This window comes from Canis lupus, chromosome 7, assembly GCF_003254725.2.
Source record: "Canis lupus dingo isolate Sandy chromosome 7, ASM325472v2, whole genome shotgun sequence".
In the NCBI taxonomy this organism is placed as follows: Eukaryota; Metazoa; Chordata; class Mammalia; order Carnivora; family Canidae; genus Canis; species Canis lupus.
In genome coordinates, this window is record NC_064249.1 from 1,102,556 (window position 1) to 1,124,799 (window position 22,244).

Here is a 22,244-nt window from a genome sequence, read left to right on the forward strand (position 1 = left end):
ACCATTTGGGGAGCAGCTGGTGCACCCGCCACCTGTCTCGCCCCTGCGCTGGCTGCAGGCTGCTCTCCTGACCTGCTGTGCCCCCCACGCCCTCCCTAAGGCACACATCAAAAGCACCGTGCTGGTTTGACCGGCTTCAAGGCGCTGGCACCCTGTGGCACCGCGGAACTGCCCCCCTGGGCCTGGGTCCCTGGCAGTTTTCTCTGTCTCTGGGTTATGTCTGGACGGCAGGGAGCACAGCAGTCTCCATCTTCGGGGTGGCGGAGGGGGAGCCCCTACTATGAAGGAGGTGCTGTGCCAGGTCTGAGCACACAGAGGCAGGCTAGTCATGGGAGCAAACAGCTCCGACCCCAGGGTCCACCCCGGTCCCTCACCCTTCCCACCTGCCCCCTGCCCCACATCGGGCACTGGGCTGGGCCAGGGATGGGGCGGCAGGCCCCCGCGGTGCTGGCTGGAGTGGGGTGCAGCGGGGTGTGGCCTGCTGCAGGGGCTGGGCCTTAGGGGCCGGGGTTGCCTCAGGTGCTCCTGAGCTCTGGGACGGGGACACCAATGTCATCCCCACCTTGCGGATGAAGTCCAGCCCCGGGGCCTGACCTCGCGGGGCCGCAGCTCTAAGCGGGGTCTCGCGGCCCCTCGAGCTACCTCCGGGGCGGGTCCCCTGCTCCTGCTCCTGCTCCCGCCCTGGACGGACCCTGCGGGCGGCCGAGAGCCGGGGCCTGAGCAAACCCAGCCGACCAGCTGCAAAACGTGGGCTTCCCGCGGAGACCGTCCCGTAGGGGGTCCTTCCCCAGCCCGCGGGCGAGGTTTGGTCGGGCCAGATCCTTCCCGCTTCCCCGCGGCGGGCGGCCCAGCTCCTCCTGCCTCGGCGGCGGGACGCGGGACGCGGGAGCGCGGCGCCACCTGCAGGCAGGCCGCGGCCGGGGCGGAGGGGGGGAGGGGCGGGGGCGGGGAGGGGGCAGGAGGGGGAGAGGGGGGAGGGGCGGGGAGGAGGGTGAAGGAGGCGGGGGGTGGGGGGACGGGGGGAGTGGGGGGGGCCCTGCCGGGGAGGGAGGCGGATGGGAGTCCCGGAAGGGGCAGGGGGAGCGAGGGGGGGCCCGCCCGGGGAGGGGGCGGCCGGGAGGGGAGGGGGGGCGGGACTGCGGGGCGGGGGGGGGCAGACGGGAGGGGCGGAGGGAGCGGGAGTGTCCCTGGGCCAGGGAGGGGGTGGACGGGAGTCCCGGGAAGGGCGGGGGGAGCAGGGGGAGCGGGAGGGGGGCCCTGCCGGGGAGGGGGCGGGCGGGCGGGACTGCCGGGAGGGGGGGTTTCAAGGAGTCGGTGCATCTCCGTGTTGGAACCAGGTCTCTCGCCGCCGCTGCATCCCCGCGACCTGGGCGGGGCTCTCCACACCTGCCCCCCCCCGCCCCCCGCGCCGCCCCCCTGGTCTCCCGCCCCCCCAGCGCAGGGCATCTTCGCACCGACGCCCCGTCGCGCCGTCCCCCCCCCCGCCCCCTCCCCGCCGGCCTGGGGGGACCCCAGGGCGGGGTGCGCCGGGGCTGCTGGGGGCTCCCCCCACATCCTGCCGCAGCCCAACAAGCCAGTGAGCGAGGGGCTGGGTCTAGTCGGGACCACGGTCACTCCCGGGACGCGTGAGACCCGGGGCCCAGGCTCCTGGCTCGCAGCCCCCGCTCCCCCACCCTGCAGGGTCTGCAGCCTGAGCCCCGCTGCCGCTTAGGGCCCGCGGAGGGCGGGCTGGGGGCCTGGGAGGGCCGGGTCAGGGCCCCCTCCCCCTCCCCTGCCCCGCACAGGCCAGGCCAGCGCACCTCCCGGCTCCGACCCCCCTTCCGTTCTCCCTCCCTCTCCCCCTTGCCCGGAGCGTCAGCTTTCCGGGCCGCTGTTCCTCCTCCTCCCCTCTCCGTCCCCGGCCCCTCTGTTCTCACTCACCCCTGCCCTAGCTCTCCGGGCATCTCCGGGCACCTCCCGGCGTCCCCGCGGACCTCAGCCTCCCCCTCGCGGCCTGAGCAGGTGCCTAAGCCCAAGAAAGAGGTATTTGCTCTAGTATGGAGTGCTGCGTGCTCCCCGACGGTGCCTCCCAGACCTCCCGTGAGGGTCCTCCGCGCGCCCCGGCCACCCGGCAGGGCCCCACTGGACACCCCAATCCTTGAGTCAGTGCTCCCCAGCCCTTGTAGGGCGCCCGCCTGGTTTCAGGGCTGCTAGCTGCCGACCAGGAGGATGGGGGGCAGCTGCCACTCTGCTCCTGCTGCGCCCGGGCTGGCGGGGCGGGGGGTGTCCTGAACAGAAGCTCAGGGAGAGGTTGAGGGGACTGCCCTGTTTAGAGCTCGGGAGGTGAGCGGGCCTCTCAGGGCGAGCAAAGCACGCTCTGTCATGGTCTCCCCCTCTTCCTTAGGATTCTCGGTGCTTTGTGGAATTAGGTGACAGGCGCTGCAGTGGAGGGGACACTCCATCCCACCGGGAGGGGAGGCGCTAGGACTGGGATAAGCCCGCCTTCCGCCACAGGCCACAGAGCAATTTCTAATCAGCCCGATTGAGGATTTGAGGATAATTAATTCTGACCTGCGCGCATCCACTTAATGCCTCTTTTCATAGGAAAACTCAGGAACCTTGTCCCCAGTCTCCTGGCCCCCCACCCCCCCCGCCCCGCCGCAGGGGAGAGAGGGAGGAAAGCCAGGGGTTTCCAACCTGGGGTTGACCTGGTGACCTGTCTCCTAAAGTGTTTCCCCACCTCAGCGAGAAGGTGGATGAGCAGCTGTGACCCCAGTTTGTCCCCCCCAGCATTAGCTTCTCCTCATCTGCTTGGTCCGGGGACATTGGGCCCCCCCGAAAATTTCACTGCGAAGGGAGGGAGCTGGGCTGTTGCTGCTGCTGGCCCGGAGCGACACCCCACCCCCACCCCGTCCCGACCCCAGGTGGGCGCTGGAGGGCGCAGTGAGCACCCCGCTGGAACACACGCTGCGGGTGGAGGGCCACGGGGGAGGCGGGCCACGGGGGAGGCGGGCGGGGCGAACATATGGGTGCTGGGTGGTGGGTGCTGCTGTTGCCAAGCCACACTGGCACTTCTCCCACTTGAATTAAAAACTATAAAACCTCCTTCTCTAGCTCTGTCGCCACACAAGTCCCGAGAGCACAAGCACCCAGGTCCTCAGGGAACAAGGCAAGGGCTGAGCGTAGAGAGATGCATGGGTGTCTGGGGGGACGGGGGAACGACGACGACGACGATGACGACAACAACGACAGCGGCTAGTGTTTTCGGGTCCCCTGGTGACCCAAGGGGACTGACGGGAGCCCCTGCATCAGCCTCGAGTGGCCCGGTGTCTCCACTCGGCTCCTAGAGCCCCTGTGATCAGGAAGGGAGGGCAGGGGGTCACAGTCCCATGTACAGGGTTCACCCTCATTACAGCCCTGAGGCACTGTCTCCGGGGATACTGAGGAAACCGGGTTTGGAGACACACCCAGGGTCACACACCCAGCAGTGGCACCCACATAGGAAGCCACGCGTACCCGAGGAGGGGAAGGTGCCTGTGCACAGTTTGCAGTGGCTTCTGTGTCACCGGGCCAGACCCCTAGCAGGGGGGTGGGTGTCTCTGTAGGGCGGATGGGTGCCCTCTTCCCAGCTGCAGCGAAATGCACCTCGCGGACTCCGGGAACCCCTCCGGGAGCCCTGAGCCTGGGCTGCTCGGTGCGGAAGGGGCGAGGGCGGTGCTGGGCTCCAGGATGTGGCCCTGGCAGGACCCAGGGCCCAGCTGCAGGCAGAGCTCCCGGAAGGCAAGGACGGGCCCAATGAGGCAATGACATGACTACAGCTTTACAGCTTTAATCCAGCAGGTCGGGGCTCCAGCCAGGGGCAGCCGGGAGAGGGCTTGCGCCCACCGCCGAGGGAGCCCACTCCCTGGCCCGCTCCAGCCTGCGGTGAGCAAGCAGGACGGGCCCAGAGTGCCTGGCTGGGACCCGGGACCTAGAGGGACTCCAAAACAGCAGGGGCCTTGACCCAGGCTTTCGTGTCCTTCTCTAGGCCGAGGTAAAAACAGTCCACGGATCCCAAGCCCTCCCCACCCCTCTCCTTCGCGGCCAAGGTCCAGCTCAGCTCCTGGTCTACTTCCCTGGGTGGCGCTCCATCGCCCCGAGGACCCAGGGCTTGGCTTGGGCTGCGGCCCTGCTGAGTAGAGGAGCCTTGCCCCCCCCCCCCCAGGGCCAGATGCAGATACAGGAGAGGGGGCATCGCTGAAGGGGCAGCAGACAGCTGGTTCCTCAGGCTCCCGGGTAGGAGGGCTGTGGTGGCATGTAGGGGGGAGGAGCTGAAAGCCAAGGAGACAGGGTGAGGGTCGGGGGTGGCACAGGAGGATGTGAAGGGACCCCCAATTCCAGAGGCCTGAAGGATCCACGGGGAAGAGTAGCCTGGAGAGTTCCAGCTGAGGCAGATGTCTGGGAGGGGGGTCTGGGTGAGCGAGGGGCAGGGGGATCCCAGCACAGAGGTATGAGCAGGCAGGCAGGAGGCTCCGGATCACTCACTTACCTGCAGGGTTGTAGATAGGAGGTCCAGCCGGGTAGAGTGGATACTGGGGAGCAGGACCACTAGGAGGGTACACGTAGCCAGGCTGCGGGGGCACGGGGCCAGCTTTGGGGTCCTGGGGGTATGGGTACACTGGCTGTACTGGGATGCCTGTCATTGGGATCTCCTGGCCTAGTGGGGGGGAAAGGATGTTCATTCAGAACTGCAGCTCCGTGGGAAACCAAGGTAAGGCCCTGGGGCCCAGCACGGGCAGGCTCCAGGCTGGCCACGCCCCCACCCCGCTCTGCCCCCAGAGCCTGCTGGCAGCGGGGTGGGGAGCCCTGCACGTGGCCCTGTGGCCAGGCAGTCTAGGTTTGCTCCCCTCAGCAGGTTTCAGAGGCCGCATGAGCCAGAGAACACAGCCCGGGGAACATCCCACTTGGGCAAGGACAGGCCAGCTTGGGGCCTGGCTGCCACCGGGTGGGGGGGACCCAGCCTGCCCCTCCCACACCGATCCCCAGGCAGTGTCACGTCCCCACGCCCATCGTGTGTGGGCGCGTATGCGGTCACAGCCACCATGCAGGCGTATGTTGCATCGTGCACTACAGTACATGCGGTTCATGCTGGCGGCAGGCCGCCTCGTGCCCTCGCCAAGAGTCACACACGTGCACGTACCCACTGCATGCATACCAGGTCGACAGACGGCCTGCGGTGCACAGCCGAACATTCACATGCACGTGTGTGTGCGCACGCCGTGGGTGTTCACATAGAGCCCCGGCACATTATCTCTGGGGTCACAGGCTGGCGGGTGTGTGTCTGCACTGGGCCCACGTCCCTGAGCCCTCCGGCGGCCGCCCCGGGGTGCAGCCCAGCCGTACCGGCCCACCGCGCGCACCTTCAAACGGGCTCTGCAGATGCTGGCGCCGGCGGTACAGGTAGCAGCAGGAGCACAGGAAGCAGCAGATGGTGGTGGCCACCACCGCCACGAAGAGGATCACCGCGGAGGCGATGCCGGCTATGGTCTTGGGACTTGACACACACAGAGAACAGGCCCGTCACCTTGTGACAGTCGCAGGAAGGAGTCCGCGGCGGCGGCCACAGACCTGTGCTCCGCCTCCGGCCGGCAGGGGGCCGAGCAGGCTGAGTCTGGGTCCCCGGGGCCGTGCCCAGGCCCGGGAGGGGGGACGGCTTAGGGGACACTTCCCAGAAGCCCGCGCTGCCCGGCCGGCTGGGGACCCGGTTCGGGGTGCGCCCCGCTCCCGCGCTCCCGGCCTGCGACTTCCCGGGGTCGCCTCGGAGCCGGAGCACCGCGGCCCCTCGGGAGGCACCTGCAGCCGCGGCCTCCGGGTCCTGAGCTCCGAGCGGCGCAGCGGGCGGGGGCGCCCAGGGCGGCCGAGGGGACCGGGAGGCCCAGCCCGCCGCATCCTCCGGGATCCCAGCCTCCGGCGGGGCTGCGGCCGCGGGGCACCCGGCGTGGGCTGGGGGCGCGGGGGAGGGGCGCGGGGCGCGGGGCGCGGGGGAGGGGCGGGGCGCACCTGAAGGCCAGGCAGTGCTTCTGCTGCCTCTCGGTGATGAGCAAGGTCAGGTCCCGGCAGCAGTAGCGCTGGTAGCAGGTCCCGCAGCAGAAGGTGAAGAACTCGCAGCTGAAGCCCGGATGCCACGAGCCGTTGCGGTCCAGGTACCACAGGCAGTCCTCGGCCGCCAGCGCTGCGGGCACGGCGGGGGACGCTGGGCCGCGGGGACCCCCCGCCTCCCGCCCCCCGCCCCCCGCCCCCCCGCGGGGCCCCGCGCCCCCCCCCGCCCCCGCCCCCCGCCCCCCCCCCCACTTACCCAGCGGCGCCCCCAGCACCAGGACCGCGGCCGCCGCGAGCCGAGCCGCCCCGCAGAGCCCCGGGGGCCGCATGGCCGGGCTTGGGCGCGGTCGGCCCCGCCGGAGCGCGGAGCGCAGGACGCAGCCGGCGGGAGCTGCCGCGGGGCCCAGCCCGCCGCCCGCCGCGCCTTCCTCTCCCGCCTCCCGCGGGGCGGGACCACGGCCGGGGCCGCCGCAGCCCCGCCCCGCCCCGCCCCGCCCCCGCCCCCGCCGCAGCCCCGCCCCGCCCCGCCCCGCCCCGCCCCCGCCCCCGCCGCAGCCCCGCCCCTGCCCCCGCCCCGCCCCCGCCGGGACCCAGCCCGCGGCCGGCCCCAGGAGACCCTCCCGACCCCGCGCCGGCGCCCTAGAGGGGCAGGGCCTCCTCCGCCCCAGGGTCCGGCCCAGGACGTCCGGCGGGGCGGGGCGGCGCCGGGGGGGGCAAGAGGCCGAGGGCACCCCGCCCCCACCCAGAACACAGGCCCCCATTGAGAGGCGGCTGAGAGCCGCTTTGTCCGCGGTGCCCGCAGGCCCGGACCCTGCCAGCTGCCCTGGCTCCCGCCCCCCCAGTGGACAGCGCCGGCGGGCACCAGCCCGTGGCCTCATCGCCCCACGACAGGCTGGGGCCACCCGGAGCCGCGGGCCGGTCGCCCATCGGGTCCCCTTCCTTCGGGGCCGACCCTGCGGATGGCCGCCCTGGCCCGAGGGCAGGGGCACAGGAGCTACCGGGTGGAGACCACGTTGGGGGGCAGTCAGTCCCCCTGCAAATGTGTGCTGTCAGCTACCTGGGGGCGCTGGCCGGGGCTGCCTGCCACCCCACGGACAAAGTCAGGGGCCCAGTCGAGGCCTGGCGGCGGTGCCACCCTTGCCAGGGCACTTGGATGTTTACCTCGTGAAGGGTCCCCACAGCCCGCGAGCAGCAGAGCAGACAGGTGTCCTCATCAACCCTGTTGACAGGCGGGGAGGCCAGGGCTCACAGGAGCGTAGGCCTGGCCCCAGATACTGCCGCCAGGGGATGGGGGGCTCCAGTCATCCAGCCGGATCCCCTTCCCCAAGAGCAGGGGTGTGGACAGCGCCTCTCTGTGTCCCAGGAACGGAACCGGACAGCACAGGGCAGGCCCCGCAAAATGTCAGTAAGTTAGGGAAGCACAGAGGGAAGAGGACGGCCTGGGCCCCATGGGCGCTGGCACCCCGGCCCGGAACTGGGGCAGGCGGGCACATGATGGCAGGTGCAGGCGCAGGACCGGCCCAGGTGCAGCAGCAGAGGCGCCGGGCACAACCTGTGTCCATCAGCCTGCATGCGTGCCGGTCCCGTCCACGCCCTCCTAGGCACAAGCTCCGTGGCCGCTGCGTCCACGCTGTCACCGGTCCTTGCGGGACGTAACCCCTGTGGGCTGAGGGACTTTCAGAGGAAGGGTCGTCCCTTCCTGGCCAAGGCTGATGCTCCCCCGGGTACTCAAGACCGCGTGTGACCTCTCTGCGTCATCTCTTTAGTGCCCTTAGCTTCTTTCCCACCCAAAACGAAACCCCAAGTCTTCCCTCGTCAAACAAGCCCAAGCCCAAGCCCCATGCTTCCCAAAACGCCCCCTTTTCTAGCTGCTTTCCTGCTTCTTCCCTTTATTTCCCAGCTGGTCCTCCTCCAACCTGGCCCCGGGTGAGGCCTGCAGCGGGCCACCCACCTAGCTCGCATCGACGGGGAGCCTTTAACCAGAAAACTCTAGGAAAACGTGCGGCCCTCGGGACAGCAGTGTTGCGCAGGGGCCGGGGCGGGAGGGCGGCCTGGGGGAGGACTGGCAGGGTTGGCGCCGCCTGGGGGGCCGAGGCCGAGGACCTGGGCGGGGGTGGGAAGGGGCTGCGTGGGAGGATTGGGGAGCGGCTGAGGGCGGCCAGGGCTCCCCGGACCTCATCCATTCCAGGCACCCAGGAGCCTCCTCCCGGGCCCCAGTGAGGGGCAGAGGCTTTCCTGGAAAAGGAGAGGCACAGTAATTAATCTGTGATCAGAGGAGACCAACTGCCAACTTTGCCAGGAGCGGGCTCTCCCCGAGGGGCCTGGAATATGACGCTGATGCTGCCGGCGGCCAACGCTGCAAATGAGTCTGCCCCGTTGTACAGAGGTTGGAAGAGAATTCTCCCCGTTTCACGCAGGTGGGGGTTGATGGTGGGCTTCTGCGACTTCAAATCCAGGCCCCTGATTCACCACCTGCGTCTGCGGGGACAGGTCCTAAGTGCTCGGCGCTGGGCTTGGCACACAGAGCACGTACTCGGGAACCCTGCTGCCCAGCCCTTGCCCGGGCAGGAGACTGGGGGGAGACAACTAGAGTGGGGGAGGCCACCGCGAGCCGGCTGGGGGTGGGGGCGGCCAGGACCGGGCCTGTGACCCAGTTTGGGCTTTGCCGGGGGCTGTGGTACCCAGGCAAACACTGCTGAGTCATCTCTCCCTGGGCTGAGTGACCAGCCCAGGGCTCCTCCCAACCCCCTTCTTGCTCTCCTTCAAATCGCAGCCCACGGAGCAGGGAGCAGGGCCCGGAGCAGGGCCTGGTCTCTCCCAGGCCTTCCTGCCTTCCCAGGACAGGGCCCTGGAGCCTCCGTTGCAGGGGCTCCTGCCCCACCCAGGTGTCTGGCTCAGGCGTTCTGGGCCACTGTGAGGCAGGGGAGCTCCGTTCCTCTCCCCTACTTGCCTCCATGCTTCCTTCAGGAGAGGGTGCACCCTCCAGCCCTCCTCCTGTGAGCAGTCCTCTGGCACCTCCTGCAGATGGGTAATTATGCATTCCTTTCTTCCCCAAGGACCCTGAGCCCTTTCCTCCTTCTGATTTAATCTCATCACACCCACTCCAGGGTGTCAGAGACACAGGGACTCTTCCTTGCAACCCAGAGCTGGGGAGCCCCAGGCCCAGGAGAGTGCCAGAAACGTGGCCGAGGTCTCATGGCTCAGCTGGGGACTGAAAGGAGCCCCATCTCCTGGACCCCACTGTCCCCAAATACACAAACACCTTTCCTGCGACCTAAGGTCGTCCCTGATGTCTAGCTTTATTCTTTCTTTAGTGCAAACTAAAGGCGGTGACCCTGGAGTTTGTCCTGTGGGCAGGAGGGGCCCGGGTGGGTGCGGGCCTGTGGGGAGCAGCCTCACTGCCCGCCCGCCCCCCGGCTCCTGGTAGGAAGGAGCGCTCTTCTAGCTATGCCTTTGCAGGACGCCAGGCCTCTGGTTCTTTGCGGAGGCGCGGGGCAGCCTGGGCCCCAGGAAAGGAGGGGTTAGCCCGGCTGCTCTGGGTGGCATCTGGGAACAGCCTGCCCCGGGGGCAGCCGGGGCCTGGCTTCGGGAGCCCGGTCCAGTCAGTGGGGCAGACAGGGAGGGCCAGGTTGGCTTTAAATGGCACCTTGCTCAGACTGCACCCCTGCCAGCTGGCCAGGGTGGGGGCAGACAGTGTTATTTTGAGATCTGAGGGTAAGGAAGGAAGCCGGTTCTGTTTACGGCCCTCCCCGTGCTCCCCGCTCCCTCTCCTGGGAGGCTGCCGCCCAAGGCCGCCGCGGGTCCCTTCCACCCTGGGGTCCCTGTCTTCAGCCCAGCGTCCCTGCTCACTGCACAGGTGGGAACTGCCACCCGCACACGGACACAGGGCCTCGGCGGAGTGACCGGCTCTGCAGGGACCAGAGCGCGCCGTGAGCGGTGCCTCGGCCCTGGCCGCTCACTGATCTTGCTTTAACCCTCAGGATGCCCCCGGGATGCAGAGCAAATGGAGGCACAGACAGCGCAAGTGGCTTTGCCCCCAGTCGCCCGGCAGGGCCAGGATGGAAGCCCCGGGGGGGGGGGGTGCGCTGGTCCCTCTGAGCCACAACCAGGGGCGCCCTGCCCCCCCTTCCTGGTCTGCAGCCACCCCTGGGCTGGGCCTCCTCGAGGGCCGAACCCACTGGAACCCTCCAGAATCCTCGTTCAGCTGGCCCACCCTCTCCCTCGCGGTTCAGTGGAAAGAGCATTACTCAGGGTCACATGAGGGGTTACCCACCGGCCGGCAGGCACCCAGCCGTCTCCCTCAGCCCGTGTCCCGCCTCTCCTAGGGTGCTCGGTGGGCCAGGGATGGGGGGAGCAGCCACGGCGGTGGGGTTGGATCAGGGGAGATCTGCGATCACGGACCCGGAGCAAGGGCCCCGCCATATCTCCTCTGTCCCCCTGACGGTGCTGGGAAATACCCATCCCCCTTCTGGGATCATGGGGACCCGGGACGTCCCGTGAGGCAAGGTACCTTGGGGCTGCCTCGCAGGCCAGCCCCAGGGTCCCCGCCCGGTGCGGCCTCCCCAGGGACCGCGCCGCCCTTCCCGCAGGAAGGCGCCCCCCCAGGCCCCACCGGGTCCCCAGGGCTCAGGCCCCGGGCGCCTCTCCTCTAGGGGCTCTGTTTTGCACCCCGCAGAGGCGGTGAAGGCAAGAAAGTGCGAGGAATCTGGCTACGAGGAATCTGGCTACGTTCTTGGGATGAGATGGGCGTCTAGTGAGGCCAGGCCAACAGCCTGTAACGCACGCACGCACGTCAGCGGGGCTCGGAGAACCTGTGCGCAGCCGGTGGAGGCAGGCGCGACGCTCCTAGCGCTCCTAAGGGCCCCAGCGGCAGGGCTGCAGCTCCTCCTCCGAGCCGCCTGCAGCTCCTCCTCTCGGAGACCCCGATTTAGCAGCAGCATCTGTGAAGCTGCACTGAGTCATCCTAACCCAGTGAGTCAGGGACAGGAGCCCAACATAGCTCCCAGCTACTGGCGGGTGGAGCGCTTCGCTCAAGTCATCTTTAATTCTACCTACAACTGTGAGGCAGGGACCAGTTGTCCATCCTACAAGCGCCGAGACCGAGCATCCGAGGGGACGCCGCCCACCGCGGCTCCCCCGACCCGGGAGCTATGCTCAGGCCCCCGCAGGGCAACTGGGCACTCGGAGCAAGGGCGCCCGGGCCCTCGAGTTGGCCAGCACACCTGCCATAGGGCCGACGGGGCTGAAAGACCAGGAGAAGGCGCACTTTTAGGAAAATAACAGTAATGCCACTCCTTTCTCACCTACTCAGAAACAAAAACCCCACAAAAATAAAACAACTTCCCCGAAACAAAACAGGACACGAGGGTCTTTGCTGGATGCTAGTGTGGGCCTGCCCCGGCCAGCCCGGCAGCGGAAGGGGAGGAACTCCCAAACAGTAGGATAGTTGTTAGCGGTTACCTTTGGCTGCTTTGCTATCCGGAGCCTGAGGTAGGGCGGTGGGGTCTACGCGGAGCCCCTGCCAGCTGTCACGCTTGCAGGACCACGCTCTGTCCACCCTTGGGCCCACGGACTCTCCCTCAACCTTTCACCCTCCACCTCCGGTCTCCACGGGGCCCAGGCTCTCGGCTCTCTCACCTGCACCCCTGCTGGCATGTTTGCACAGACATCACGATTGCTTCCCCAAACACAAATCCGATCATGTCACTTCTCTGCCTCAACTCCTTGAGTGTGGTCATCCATTCCCTGAAGAGGGGTTAGGGGCCCGCAGGATCCTGCACCACCTGGCCCCCCTTGTCCTCCCAGCTTCCTTCTAGCCAAGAGCCCCGTGAACCATAAATTCCAATACCTTTAACCTGAATATAAGCTGTGAAAGTGCGATCCTATTCCACGAAGGCCTTTTCTTAAAGATTCTTTGCTCCGGGGTGCCCTACCCCACCCTCGTCCGCCTGGCCAATGCACTGGGGAGGCGAGACAGAAAACTGGCAAAGTGCAACCTCCTTGGGTCAGAATGGGTCAGAATCACACACTTGGCCATGTGACTTTTGGCAGGTAACATTTAATAACGCTGTGCCTCGGTTTCGCCAGTCTGTAGGTGGGGTAAACAGAAGTACGTACTTGGTAGTTCTTAGATGGTCTACCGAGATAATCGAAGTGACGCTTTGGAACAGCCATTGGCATTTGGGGCTTGTGAAACCTCAACGGTTGTTGGCCACCTTGTGAGTGCCCAGTCCCAGGGTCACCTTCTCCATGCGACCCTGCCTGCCTTCCTCTCCGTTACGGTTAACCACTCCCCTCTGGGTAGTGGGGATGGGCCCCAGTACTTCTCTCATGGCACCACCCACATCTGTTGCCTTATTTCTGACCCCTGACTAGACTAGCTTCTAACCCTGGCCTTGCATGTCAAGGAAGTTTAGTATTTGCGGAACAGAATAAACACCTAGTAGCCAGAAACTGGCCTTGAGTTTGTCTACTCGTTGGCCACGGGTCTGCCTGGCTGGGGGGAGTAGCGTGTCCTTCACTGGACAACCCTTTCTTCTTCCAAAGCGGTGTCCGGTTTTCCCTGAGTCTTCTCAGCTCCTTTAAGCTTCTTCCCGCATGGCACAGCTCTGGTCCTCCGGTTCTTGTTTTCCTCTTGCAGATGGGCACGCCGTCTGTCGGGGAGCCTCCTGTTTGAGCACCATGATGGAACGGAGCACTCTAGGATTGCCGACACACATGGGAGACTGAACCGATCTTACACAATCTGTGTCCGCCACCCCAGCCAGGACTACGCTGGAGTTGACTGAGGACACGTTAACGGCTCCTGACATCATGAGCGCTTATTACGTGCACACAGAATTGCTGACAGGAGCAGCCTACTCTGTAACCCTTAACTTTCTTCGTACTCATCAATCCGAGTTCTCAAACCACCTTACCTTTAACTTCTGCCTATAGAAGTGTCTGTTTGAATCCTAACTTGTCATCACTCTGAGAGGTTCCCCTTATCTAAAAATCTGACTGGCAGGGGCACCTCGATGGCTCAGCTGCATAAGCATCTGATTTTTGATTTCTGCTCAGGTCATGATCTCAAGGTTGAGAGATGGAGCCCCACGGAGCCTGCTTGGGATTCTCTCCCATCTAAAAAAATAAATAAATAAAAAAAAAATGTGATCGGCATCTATCTAGTCCTGTTTCTTTTATAAATGGCCTCAGATCCTTTTGGAATGGGTAAGGCATGAAACCCCCCATCTGTCATTCATATCAAAGGAGGGGACAAGGACAGCGCCCTGGGGCACAGCGCAAACCATTCCACAATAAGCCACTTTGTAGTCTGAGGGTTGGTGGCCAGTAACCAACTTATTTCCTGGATGCTTTGATTTTATCTTGTCCAGATTTTATCTGTCACCAGAATCAGCCTGCAAGTCTAGTTTGGCAGCACTTGCTCTGAATTCATGGCGACGTCTATGGAACCCCAGCGAGGACAGCATTCCTATTTATGGGCCGGGGCCGTGTCCGCTTGTGGTCCCTGGTCAATGTCATAGGACGGGCAGGGACTTGTGACAATCTGCTTCCTTCCAGGCTTGGACTTCCCCCTTCTCCATCTTCTGGTTGATTCTTCCAATCTCCCTTCAGTTCCTTCCACCAGGAGCTCAACCACGGCTGGAAAGGTGCCCCGGCGTCCTAGCTGTGCGCATGCTCAGGAGACCTGGACGATCTTAGAGCCGCCAGCGTGCCCTCATCCCCTCACTTATCTTGAACTTCGGCTCCTAACCTGTTGGCCCTGGCCTTTTCAGGCCCAAGCTAGTTCTTTGGCCAAAAGAACAAGAGGCAAAACAGGAGCTGGAGTTCAACTTTTCGTCAGGAGTACTGGCTTCAAGCAGATCTTTCCCGTCCCTGCTGACACTGGGCGTCGTCTGAATGCTCCTCCTCACTGACAGAACGGGAGTATCACCCACTGTGCACCTGCTCTAACGGGCCAGTGGGTGATGGGAAAACGCTGTGGGAGCACAGGAAGTGCTTACACGCCAAGGGGTCCAAGACCCTCTGCTCTCATCCACAACAGTGTGTCTGCTGGGCAGGGGTGGCCCCAGGGTATACCCAGACCCTTGCCTTCAGGACTCAAGTTTTCCAGTACTCCCCAAAAATCAGCAAGAGAGGACACTTGTCAGAACCATTTTTGGCACCAGATACAGACTCTCTTCCACTCAGCAGGCCCAGAAGGGGCCCCCATCATCCTCAGTGTGGGAGCTCCAAGCCTTCCCAAACTCAGCAATTTGACGTCATGGGCGCGAGACCATCTGTTGTGCCACAGTCAGGGTTGATTTGGCCTTGTGGAACCTTCAGCACTGGAACCAATGGCATTGCATGGAGATCAACGGTAGGGTGAGTTTCTAAGGCTGATTGGTTTTCTCGAGCACCAATGGGCCAGACCTCCTGTCACTGCCCCAGCGTGAGGGACTCTCCCAGCTCAAGGGGGAGAAGCAACAGGAGCAGTTACTAGTCTCAGAACCTGGCTGGCAGCAGACCATGCTCTGCACGTGCTCTCAGGCTTTTCAAGGACAGGAACGATAACAGACACTCCCCCCAACTCAGATGTGGGGACTGCACACCAGGGACACCTAGTGGCATGAAACCACTATTAGCTACAAAACCCCGAAGCTTCCGTAACAGTCCTGTACAGGAAATGCCCTACGAGTGTGGTCTTTTCCTCAAGAACAGGCTTAAATTCATTTGATAGTCTGCTTCTTGTTTGCAGGAACGTCAACGTCTAGAAATCTGTAGCTGCTAAATCTGGGCACCAGGTATGGGCACTGCCAAAACGGGAGTGCTGGGCTTTGTCTTCCTCCCTTTGTTATCCTCATTCACTTTGTGAACATACAACAGACTGAAATTCCCAATTAAGGGACCTCCCTTAAAAATACTTGATTGGGGCACCTGGGGGGGGGGGGGGTTCAGTGGTTTGAGTGTCTGCCTTTGGCTCAAGTACTGGGATCGAGTCCTGTGGCGGGCTCCCCACAGGGAGCCTGCTTCTCCCTCTGCCTCTCTCTGTCTCTCATGAATAAATAAATAAAATCTTTAAAAAAAAATCTTGATTGGACGATACCAGTTCTCTAAGAGTCATTTTGCTCGAGCTAGGTTACCTAGGACACACTAGGGTGTCTACATGGCTCCGCCTAATCTTTTTTTCCTTACTTTTATTTTCCTTCTAAAAGGAACAGAAGGCAGATGTGCTGGGACACCTTATACCATGCGGACTAAATTCATTTGTAAAGATTACTTTACTCTCCTAGAAAAATACACATTGCAAATTTGAGGGCTACAACTTAACCACTTTAGAGGATTCCTGAGGGAGAGGGGGTAACCTTTGAATATCAGACTGTGTGGTGATGTGTGGGAGAGGAATATTAAATATAGTTGGGTCAGGAGGACTTTAAAAAATGTTTTTCCCATTTTTTTTTTTTCCTAAAAAAGGAAAAACAAATTGCCATCTGTCTGGCTTATTTTGTGTGTGTGCATGTATACGCAGGAATAGCTTGGGGGGAGGTGCTGAATCATGCAATGAGGCAAAACCAAGATGACGTCCTTTGACAGGGGAACCTTAGTGTTGTAGGAGGGAGACAAGGAGAGGTCACTGGAGAGGGCTCAGAAGGTAGCTGCTCCCCTCGTTCCTATGGAGAACCCAGAGCATCTGTGGTGGAGGGCAGAAAGCACAATCATCTCTCAAGGGTATTCCTATCTGAATACCTCAGATGTCCTATGGAAGTAAACAGGTCTGTTTTAGAATATAAATGGTCATGACTTCCTGTGCTCCTGAGGTGGGGCAAAATAATCCATGAACACATAATCCTTCTGGGCAATATGTTTCGGGAGCGGCCAGCAGAGGACTCTAGGAACAGAAGTGGGGGCACAGTTGGGGAGAAAAAGGTCCTAGAGATGGAGTATCTTCAGGGGGACTTTGAGAAATGTCCTTTGTTCCAGTATTCCTAAGTGACAGCACTGGTGAGCTCAGTCTGAATTGTCAGTGTCACTCTGCAAAGGCCAAGGGCCGAGTCAGGAGGCCACTCTAGGTTGAAAAGAAAGTACATGTCGAGGCCAGTTAAGGGCTGCAAAATGGTTTGTGGCTGAGCCAGGAGGAGCAAATGTGGAAAGTCTCCATTTTTTTTTTTAGATGCCAATGGTCTGCAGAACCCGCCTCTCGTTGTCATTAAGGTGGCCTGAGAACATTATGTAGCAGGGCTGTTGAGCGAACTGGCAGAGGAAGTCCGTGAGATATGCCTGGAGGGAAGAAAAAGAGTGGCATTACTGAGGGTTCCCAGGCTCACCATCCACAGTGGGGCAAGCACAAGTGGTATAGGAAGCAGTGGCTCTGAGACAAATGCCAACACCCCGAGGGATGGCTTTCTACATTCTTGGATCTAGTTTAGGTTTAACCCAGGGACTCAATTCCGTAAGGAAATGAAATTTTCCCAACAGATCTCCTATTCTACCGGGAAGCCTTCACAAGACAGCTGGGGTTGCAAGAAACTGGACTGCCATACTGGTAGGAATAAAATGCTAAGGTGCAAAGTCCCAGTCCACCCAGAGTCCTTGACTATTCAGCAGGACAGGAACTCTCTGCCCTGAAGCTCTCAGGACAAACTACGAATGAGTGTGAGACCATATTCCTGTTTCCGTGGCTTGAGACATTGTCACTTGCAAGACATCTATCTTCTCTGGACATTCTCACCTGCAGATCAATCTGATAGAGAGGATCCTTCAGGGCATCAGGGTCATCTTCCTCATCATCCTCGTAGTAATCCTCCTCTGTTAGACACAGTCACCACAGAGAGGGGTCAGGGCAGAAGCTCGGGCCCCAAGCGGGAAGGCATCACACGGCTAGGGTAGATGGGCTAAAGAAGCCCAAGGTACATCCCTTGTAGGCCCACCTCCCCCCTTCCTTTGGCACCCTGCCTCTTGGGACCAGTGCACAGAAAAGGTACATAGCATGGCTGCCCTCTTCTCAAATGGCTTACCATATTTACTTGTAGCAAGAATGTCAGATAAGAGTTGGCCAGCTAAACCATCCTCTTCCTCCTCTTCATCTTCCTCCTGGTCCTCCCACATATCATTGGAGTCATCTACTCAGAGATGAAAAGCAGCTGGAACATGCTCACACATTGTCCCTTCCCAAATGCAAACAAGCCAGAACGGAAAGGTCCCATGGGTTTCCGTAATGTGGCCCTATGGTCAAGCCCTCACAGTAAGTTTAAATGGAAGAACCGAGGGTGTTCAGGTGGGTAGATAAAAGGTTGAGAAACTCCTAAGAAAAACCATACAGGAAGGGCTAACTAGCCTGCCTCCTAGCTACAGCACACCCCAGCCTCTGAAGAGATTTCACAAGGCAGACCTGAAGAGGTCTTCACGTGCATAGCAGTGCTAGCCACATGACAGGCATGATACAAACATTTAAAAAAAAAACAGTAATTCAATAAACCAAATTGATGATTTGAACATTTGTAACTTGATCTGCTAGGCTAACAGTCTGCTGGGAGTAAGAGCCAGTGCACCTTGATTCCACTCTGCAGGAGTGGCCTGGCGTGCGGCGTTGGCCTCCATGACGTTGGAGAGCTCATTGATGATCAGCTTCAGGATCTTGACCAGCAAAGGAATGTTTGTCCAGCGCTCAGGGTCTGGAAAAGAAAGGAAAGGCTTCTAGGAAGACTGTCACTGTGCTAACTTCTGGCACTGCTCACTGGACACAGTTTACCAGCCCTCAGGCTTTCCACCATCCCAGACTATATCCAGCTGCCACACAACAATTTAAAGTTAAATAACTCCATTCTGCTTGGTCTAAGAGTTCAGAAGTTAGGACAGATAAGAGAGTTCAGGAATTAAAGGAGATAGAAAATGGTTTTTGCTGGTAATAAAGCTTGGACACCAAGTAACTGTAGAGAGTGCAATACTCCAGTGCCCATGACTTGCAGTTTGAGAAACAGCAGAGGTGATTATAAACCTACGGCTGAATAGGGCAGCTTCGCACCTGCTGCCTACAAATCACTAAAATCATAGGCCAAAAGCAATCCGATAACTAAGACATGCTGAAATGGGTATCAGAGCCCCCGAATGAAGCTGGAAGCTGGGGTACCTAAGATTGTTTTTGCCAATTTCCAGCAAGAGGAAGGAGCCGTATGTTCTGATCCCTTTTTTACCTATAGTTTTGTTTCTTTTTATCAAACCCATCACTAACAATTATGTTTAAAAAAAAAAAAACTAGATTACAGTACATCCCTGCCTTCCACCCCACTTTAGCCCCTAGGGAGGGGACTGGAGGGGCAGCAGCATCACCCACTTTTGGCTGACTTAGAGCGGGTGCGGATGCCCTCATCCATGCTGTAGATCTCCTCTCCCTTCACGCGGATATCCTGTAGCCGTTTGTCATCTGCATTGATGCCATGCTGGAGCAGTTTACACAGTGCCACAGAGCTGGCAAGGAAGAGCCAAAAAGGGTCAATCAGCAACCCATCTAGAGTTTATTCCAAGGAGATAAGCAATTAAGTCCTAAGACTCTTGATTGGTGAAAATTCTGTTCACAACTAATTACAAGAGATAAGAGGGTTCAGCTGAAAATGAGATTTAGTGTTCACGAAGATGGCCTAATGAGAACTTTTGAACTTCTTAAACAAAGCTGGGGGGGGGGGGGGGCAAGGATCACAATGGCTGGCCACCTGGAAAGTGCAATGCGGTAATGAGAACCAGTGGGAAGCAAGTCTAAGATAGAAAGTTAGCAAGCCAGGGTTAGAAGGCTTGGGTTTATAAAGGAGAATAAGCCACTAGCAGTGCTTGGCTTGAAGTCTGGCAGAGGAGGATCTCTAGGCAGCAGAGAGGAAAAACAAGCACGGTCTACCTGTGACTATGTTTTGGAAATTCGAGATGGCAGCTATTCAAAGACACCGACTAACAATAAAGATAGAGAGGGAAAGGGAATACAAGGGGCAGTTTGACATGTTGAGCAAAAATCAATGAAGCAAGTCAGAGAAGGAAGAAATGCAAGGAGAGGCGGAATGCCCACAACAGAAAGACGGCCCTACCTGACTTTGCCTTCATACTGTCCATAGAACAGATGCTGTCGGCTCGTCCATTCAGCCATTACAAACTCCAGGGCGGGTTTGCCAGTAGGTCCCGGGAGGCTGCACAGGAACTCCAAGAGGGGTTCCAGCTGAGTGTGCACCAGATGGGCGAACACCATGATCAGAGACTAGGAGGCAACAAGAAGGACATCTGCTTCAGGGAAACCAATGTCAGAGACTTGGGAGATGAGAGGGAATGGGGCCAGCCAGGCAAGAACTAGAGGACACGGAGACTTCCCTGTCAGTATTTCTTGGGCTAGAACACACAGGTGTTACTTAACTGTTGTCTAAGGACAGTATGACAGTAAAAACACCTCGGGACCTGTATACTGATTTCCATCTCTACCACCTGGAGGTTGGTTGGGAAAGCCCAACTCCCACTGTCCTCTTACCTGCATGACACTGAGCGTCTCTGCCTGCTGCATCTTACTGAGGATGGCACGAAGAATCTGGTCCAGATTTTCCCCCAGCTCCCGCCCTGCCTTGGAGATGAGGGTGGAGACAAGGCGACCCACAAAGGCCGCAGTGAACTCTGAGGTACGGGGGTCCAGGAGTTGGCTCACCACTTGCATCACGTACCACAGCCCATTGTGGCCCTGCTCGTCGTGCCACTGGGCCACCTGCTCCAGCGTCACTGACACGTAAGCTCGCAAGCACTCTCCACCATTCTGGGGAGACAAAGGTGGCAAACAAGATTAGCAACAGTGGGAACAGATGTCAGGAGGCCCTCAGTCTGTACGGGCAAATGTTATTCTTAGAGGCTTATGCCTCATAAGAGTGATGAGCCTACAGGGTTTGTGGTGGGTATATACTGTTGGAGTCAGGAGTTTACTGTTACAGATAGAGCCATGCACTTTTCAATCCTTGCTTCACCTAATCAACTATCTCAAAAATGGTTATTTCTGATCACAAGGGATATTGGCCAAGTAAACGAAGTTTTAACCATAAAGATCTACCTCCAGTACTAGAAAAACATGTTTAAGATGCAAGCAGTGATTACAGATACCGAAGCTCTATATGGGAATAAACAAGACCTATATGAATCAGTGTCTGCCTAGAGATTTCCAAAGGCTTATCATCTTGTTGATTTTCTTAGGTCAGAAAAGACTTGCTTTAGAATTTCAAGTTTACAGGTCTGTAATCTCATCCACATTAGCAATGCCCAGATATAGATGGGAAGCATGCCTGGCATCCATCCCTTTTAAGATTACAACATATCCCAAAGCAGAGAATGCTTGGCTTCTGCAGTCTGGACCCTTCCTGGGTTCCTTAGTTAAATACAGATTTGAGAGACCTGGATCTCAAAAGCATGAGACTGTGTCCGCTCTCTCAGGCCACTACAAGCCCATGGCTGGGGAGCTATCTTCCCTTTTCTAATCACCACGGCTCAGGTACCTGCATGGTGGCGTTGTCGTCTGTGTGAAGGGTGCACTGTGCCACAGCAGGGAAAGCCTGGCAGATGAGTAGCTGGGAAAGGGGAGGCTTTGTATTCCGGACTACTGTGGTCAGGATATCAATGGCCGTCTGAAGGAGAGAAGAGAAAAAGAAAGAATCAGAACCGCCTCATGGGTAGGCGTTGGGGGTGTCCAACAACCAAGATCCTTATTGAGTGGATACAACACAGCAGCCAAAAGAAAGCTTGTTAATCTTCAATAATATAAGTTTCTGAAGGAAAGGAATAATTAGATAGTAGATAGTGCTCTCAGCCTCCTGATAGCTCACTGCTTGCTTAGATAGGAGGGTGGGCGGTAAATGGCAGTGGAGTGGACAGAGAGTCGGGTGACATACTCAGTGGCACTGTGTTAGCACTTGTTTAATTCACTGAGGGCAACTCGGGAACAAGAAGAACCATTTTCTTAAAGCCTCAAGAATCACCTACTGTCCTTTGGGCAAAGTAGCCCCAGGAAAATCACCCTCTGAATCTCTAAGGCCACTGGCTTCCGGTCAGCAAGGTGGGATCCGCAGGTGACATTTGCAAAGCGTGTGCATGCTCTTTTTCTTACACCTACACCCACTCCGGTGTCCTGTAACCACTTACCGCACATAGTCCTGCAGGGATCTTGTCTGCCGGGGCCTGCATTATGCTCACTAGAGTGGGAATCAGCCTCATCTGCATCGGGCCCTGACAGGCTTCAATCTGGGACAGCTCCTTGAAGATATCCTGAGCCAGCGAGGCGACGACAGGATCTGAAGTGGAGAAGGCAACACAGAACCCCTCACCCAATGGTCTGCATGTGCTTCTGGCTTCATGATACCTATTGCTTGGCCCTAACCTAAGTTAACAACTTTTGCTTACACATCACATACCTGGGACCTAGTGAGGCCGTATGAATAACCTGAAAGAACAGGAGAGATGCTAAATCTCCAAGAGCCAGAGTATGTGTGGTTTCATTAAGCCAGAAACCGGTCAGTAACAGGGACTCCTAAAATGAAATTTGGCTCCTTTTCTGGGGCAAATCGTTTAATGATTTTATTGTGAAACCTGGATTATAAAATCAAAGGCTTAAGGAAAAAATTTTAACATTATAAAAGAACATTGTAAAAGAAGACATGAAAGTTTCCAAGACTGCCAAAACACTGACTGCCAGGTTCTCCCATGTTGAAGAGGAATCGTATACATCTCCCAGGGGGGTAGTCATGACAGAAAAAAGAACGCCCAAAGCATTTCCAAGGCAAAAGGTAAAACCCCCAAAAAGCAGAGCCCTAGGAAGAAATGAAACTTTAGCTTGACCTACTTTACTTTTTAAAGAACAACTCCTATATCTAGCAGGAAAAAATAGAAAGTGTGCAGTGTACTAAGATACATGTTAAAAGACTACCGTTGCACTGCTTTGAAAAAAAAATTGTGAACAACCTAGATGTGCATTAACAGAATGGGCAAATTATGACACAGCCATCTTATGGAGTATTATCTGATGGTTCAAAAGAATGAGAGAGGGACGCCTGGATGGCTCAGGGGTTGAGCATCTGGCTTTTGCTCAGGTCCTGATCCTGGGTCCGGAGGAATCGAGTCCCGCATCAGGCTCCCTGCAGGGAGCCTGCTTCTCCCTCTGCTTGTGTTTCTGCCTCTCTTTCTCTCTCTGTATCTCTCATGAGTAA

At 59.1% G+C, this 22,244-nt stretch overlaps 2 protein-coding genes and 1 long non-coding RNA gene across 6 annotated transcripts in view; 1 reads left to right on the plus strand and 2 right to left on the minus strand.

Moving 5' to 3' along the window:
* Nucleotides 1-1,901: 1,901 nt before the first annotated feature.
* On the minus strand, nucleotides 1,902-6,472 carry SHISA4 (shisa family member 4). Of its 2 annotated transcripts, none has more exons than XM_025458551.3 (5): nucleotides 6,314-6,472; nucleotides 6,019-6,190; nucleotides 5,379-5,512; nucleotides 4,508-4,675; nucleotides 1,902-2,005 (listed from the first exon to the last, which is right to left on the minus strand). In XM_025458551.3, exons 1-5 carry the CDS (start codon nucleotides 6,384-6,386, stop codon nucleotides 1,917-1,919), a joined length of 636 nt encoding a protein of 211 aa, XP_025314336.2. In that variant the 5' UTR covers nucleotides 6,387-6,472; the 3' UTR covers nucleotides 1,902-1,916. The 2 variants fall into 2 exon arrangements, with proteins under 2 accessions (XP_025314336.2, XP_025314337.1); XM_025458552.3 differs by lacking the exon at nucleotides 1,902-2,005 and adding an exon at nucleotides 3,793-4,289 and having other exon boundaries at nucleotides 6,314-6,470.
* On the plus strand, nucleotides 6,021-13,215 carry LOC112667115 (uncharacterized). 2 transcript variants are annotated; one of them, XR_004817152.2, is made up of 3 exons: nucleotides 6,021-6,161; nucleotides 8,246-8,474; nucleotides 12,698-13,215. It is a non-coding gene; the product is annotated as an uncharacterized LOC112667115 (long non-coding RNA). The 2 variants fall into 2 exon arrangements; XR_004817153.2 differs by having other exon boundaries at nucleotides 6,024-6,161; nucleotides 8,357-8,474.
* Nucleotides 12,096-22,244, minus strand: part of IPO9 (importin 9) — a 58,928-nt gene continuing 48,779 nt past the window's right edge. Inside the window, exons 16-24 of one of the 2 annotated variants that reach the window (XM_025458559.3) lie at nucleotides 21,184-21,332; nucleotides 20,541-20,669; nucleotides 19,538-19,813; nucleotides 19,107-19,273; nucleotides 18,368-18,501; nucleotides 17,586-17,708; nucleotides 17,052-17,156; nucleotides 16,766-16,842; nucleotides 12,096-16,314 (exon numbers count right to left, since the gene is read on the minus strand). In XM_025458559.3, coding sequence (XP_025314344.1) covers nucleotides 16,204-16,314; nucleotides 16,766-16,842; nucleotides 17,052-17,156; nucleotides 17,586-17,708; nucleotides 18,368-18,501; nucleotides 19,107-19,273; nucleotides 19,538-19,813; nucleotides 20,541-20,669; nucleotides 21,184-21,332 — 1,271 coding nt within the window. In that variant the 3' untranslated portion in view covers nucleotides 12,096-16,203. Of the gene's footprint in view, nucleotides 16,315-16,765; nucleotides 16,843-17,051; nucleotides 17,157-17,585; nucleotides 17,709-18,367; nucleotides 18,502-19,106; nucleotides 19,274-19,537; nucleotides 19,814-20,540; nucleotides 20,670-21,183; nucleotides 21,333-22,244 lie in introns of those variants that run through there. The other variant, XM_049112011.1, reaches the window with a different exon arrangement.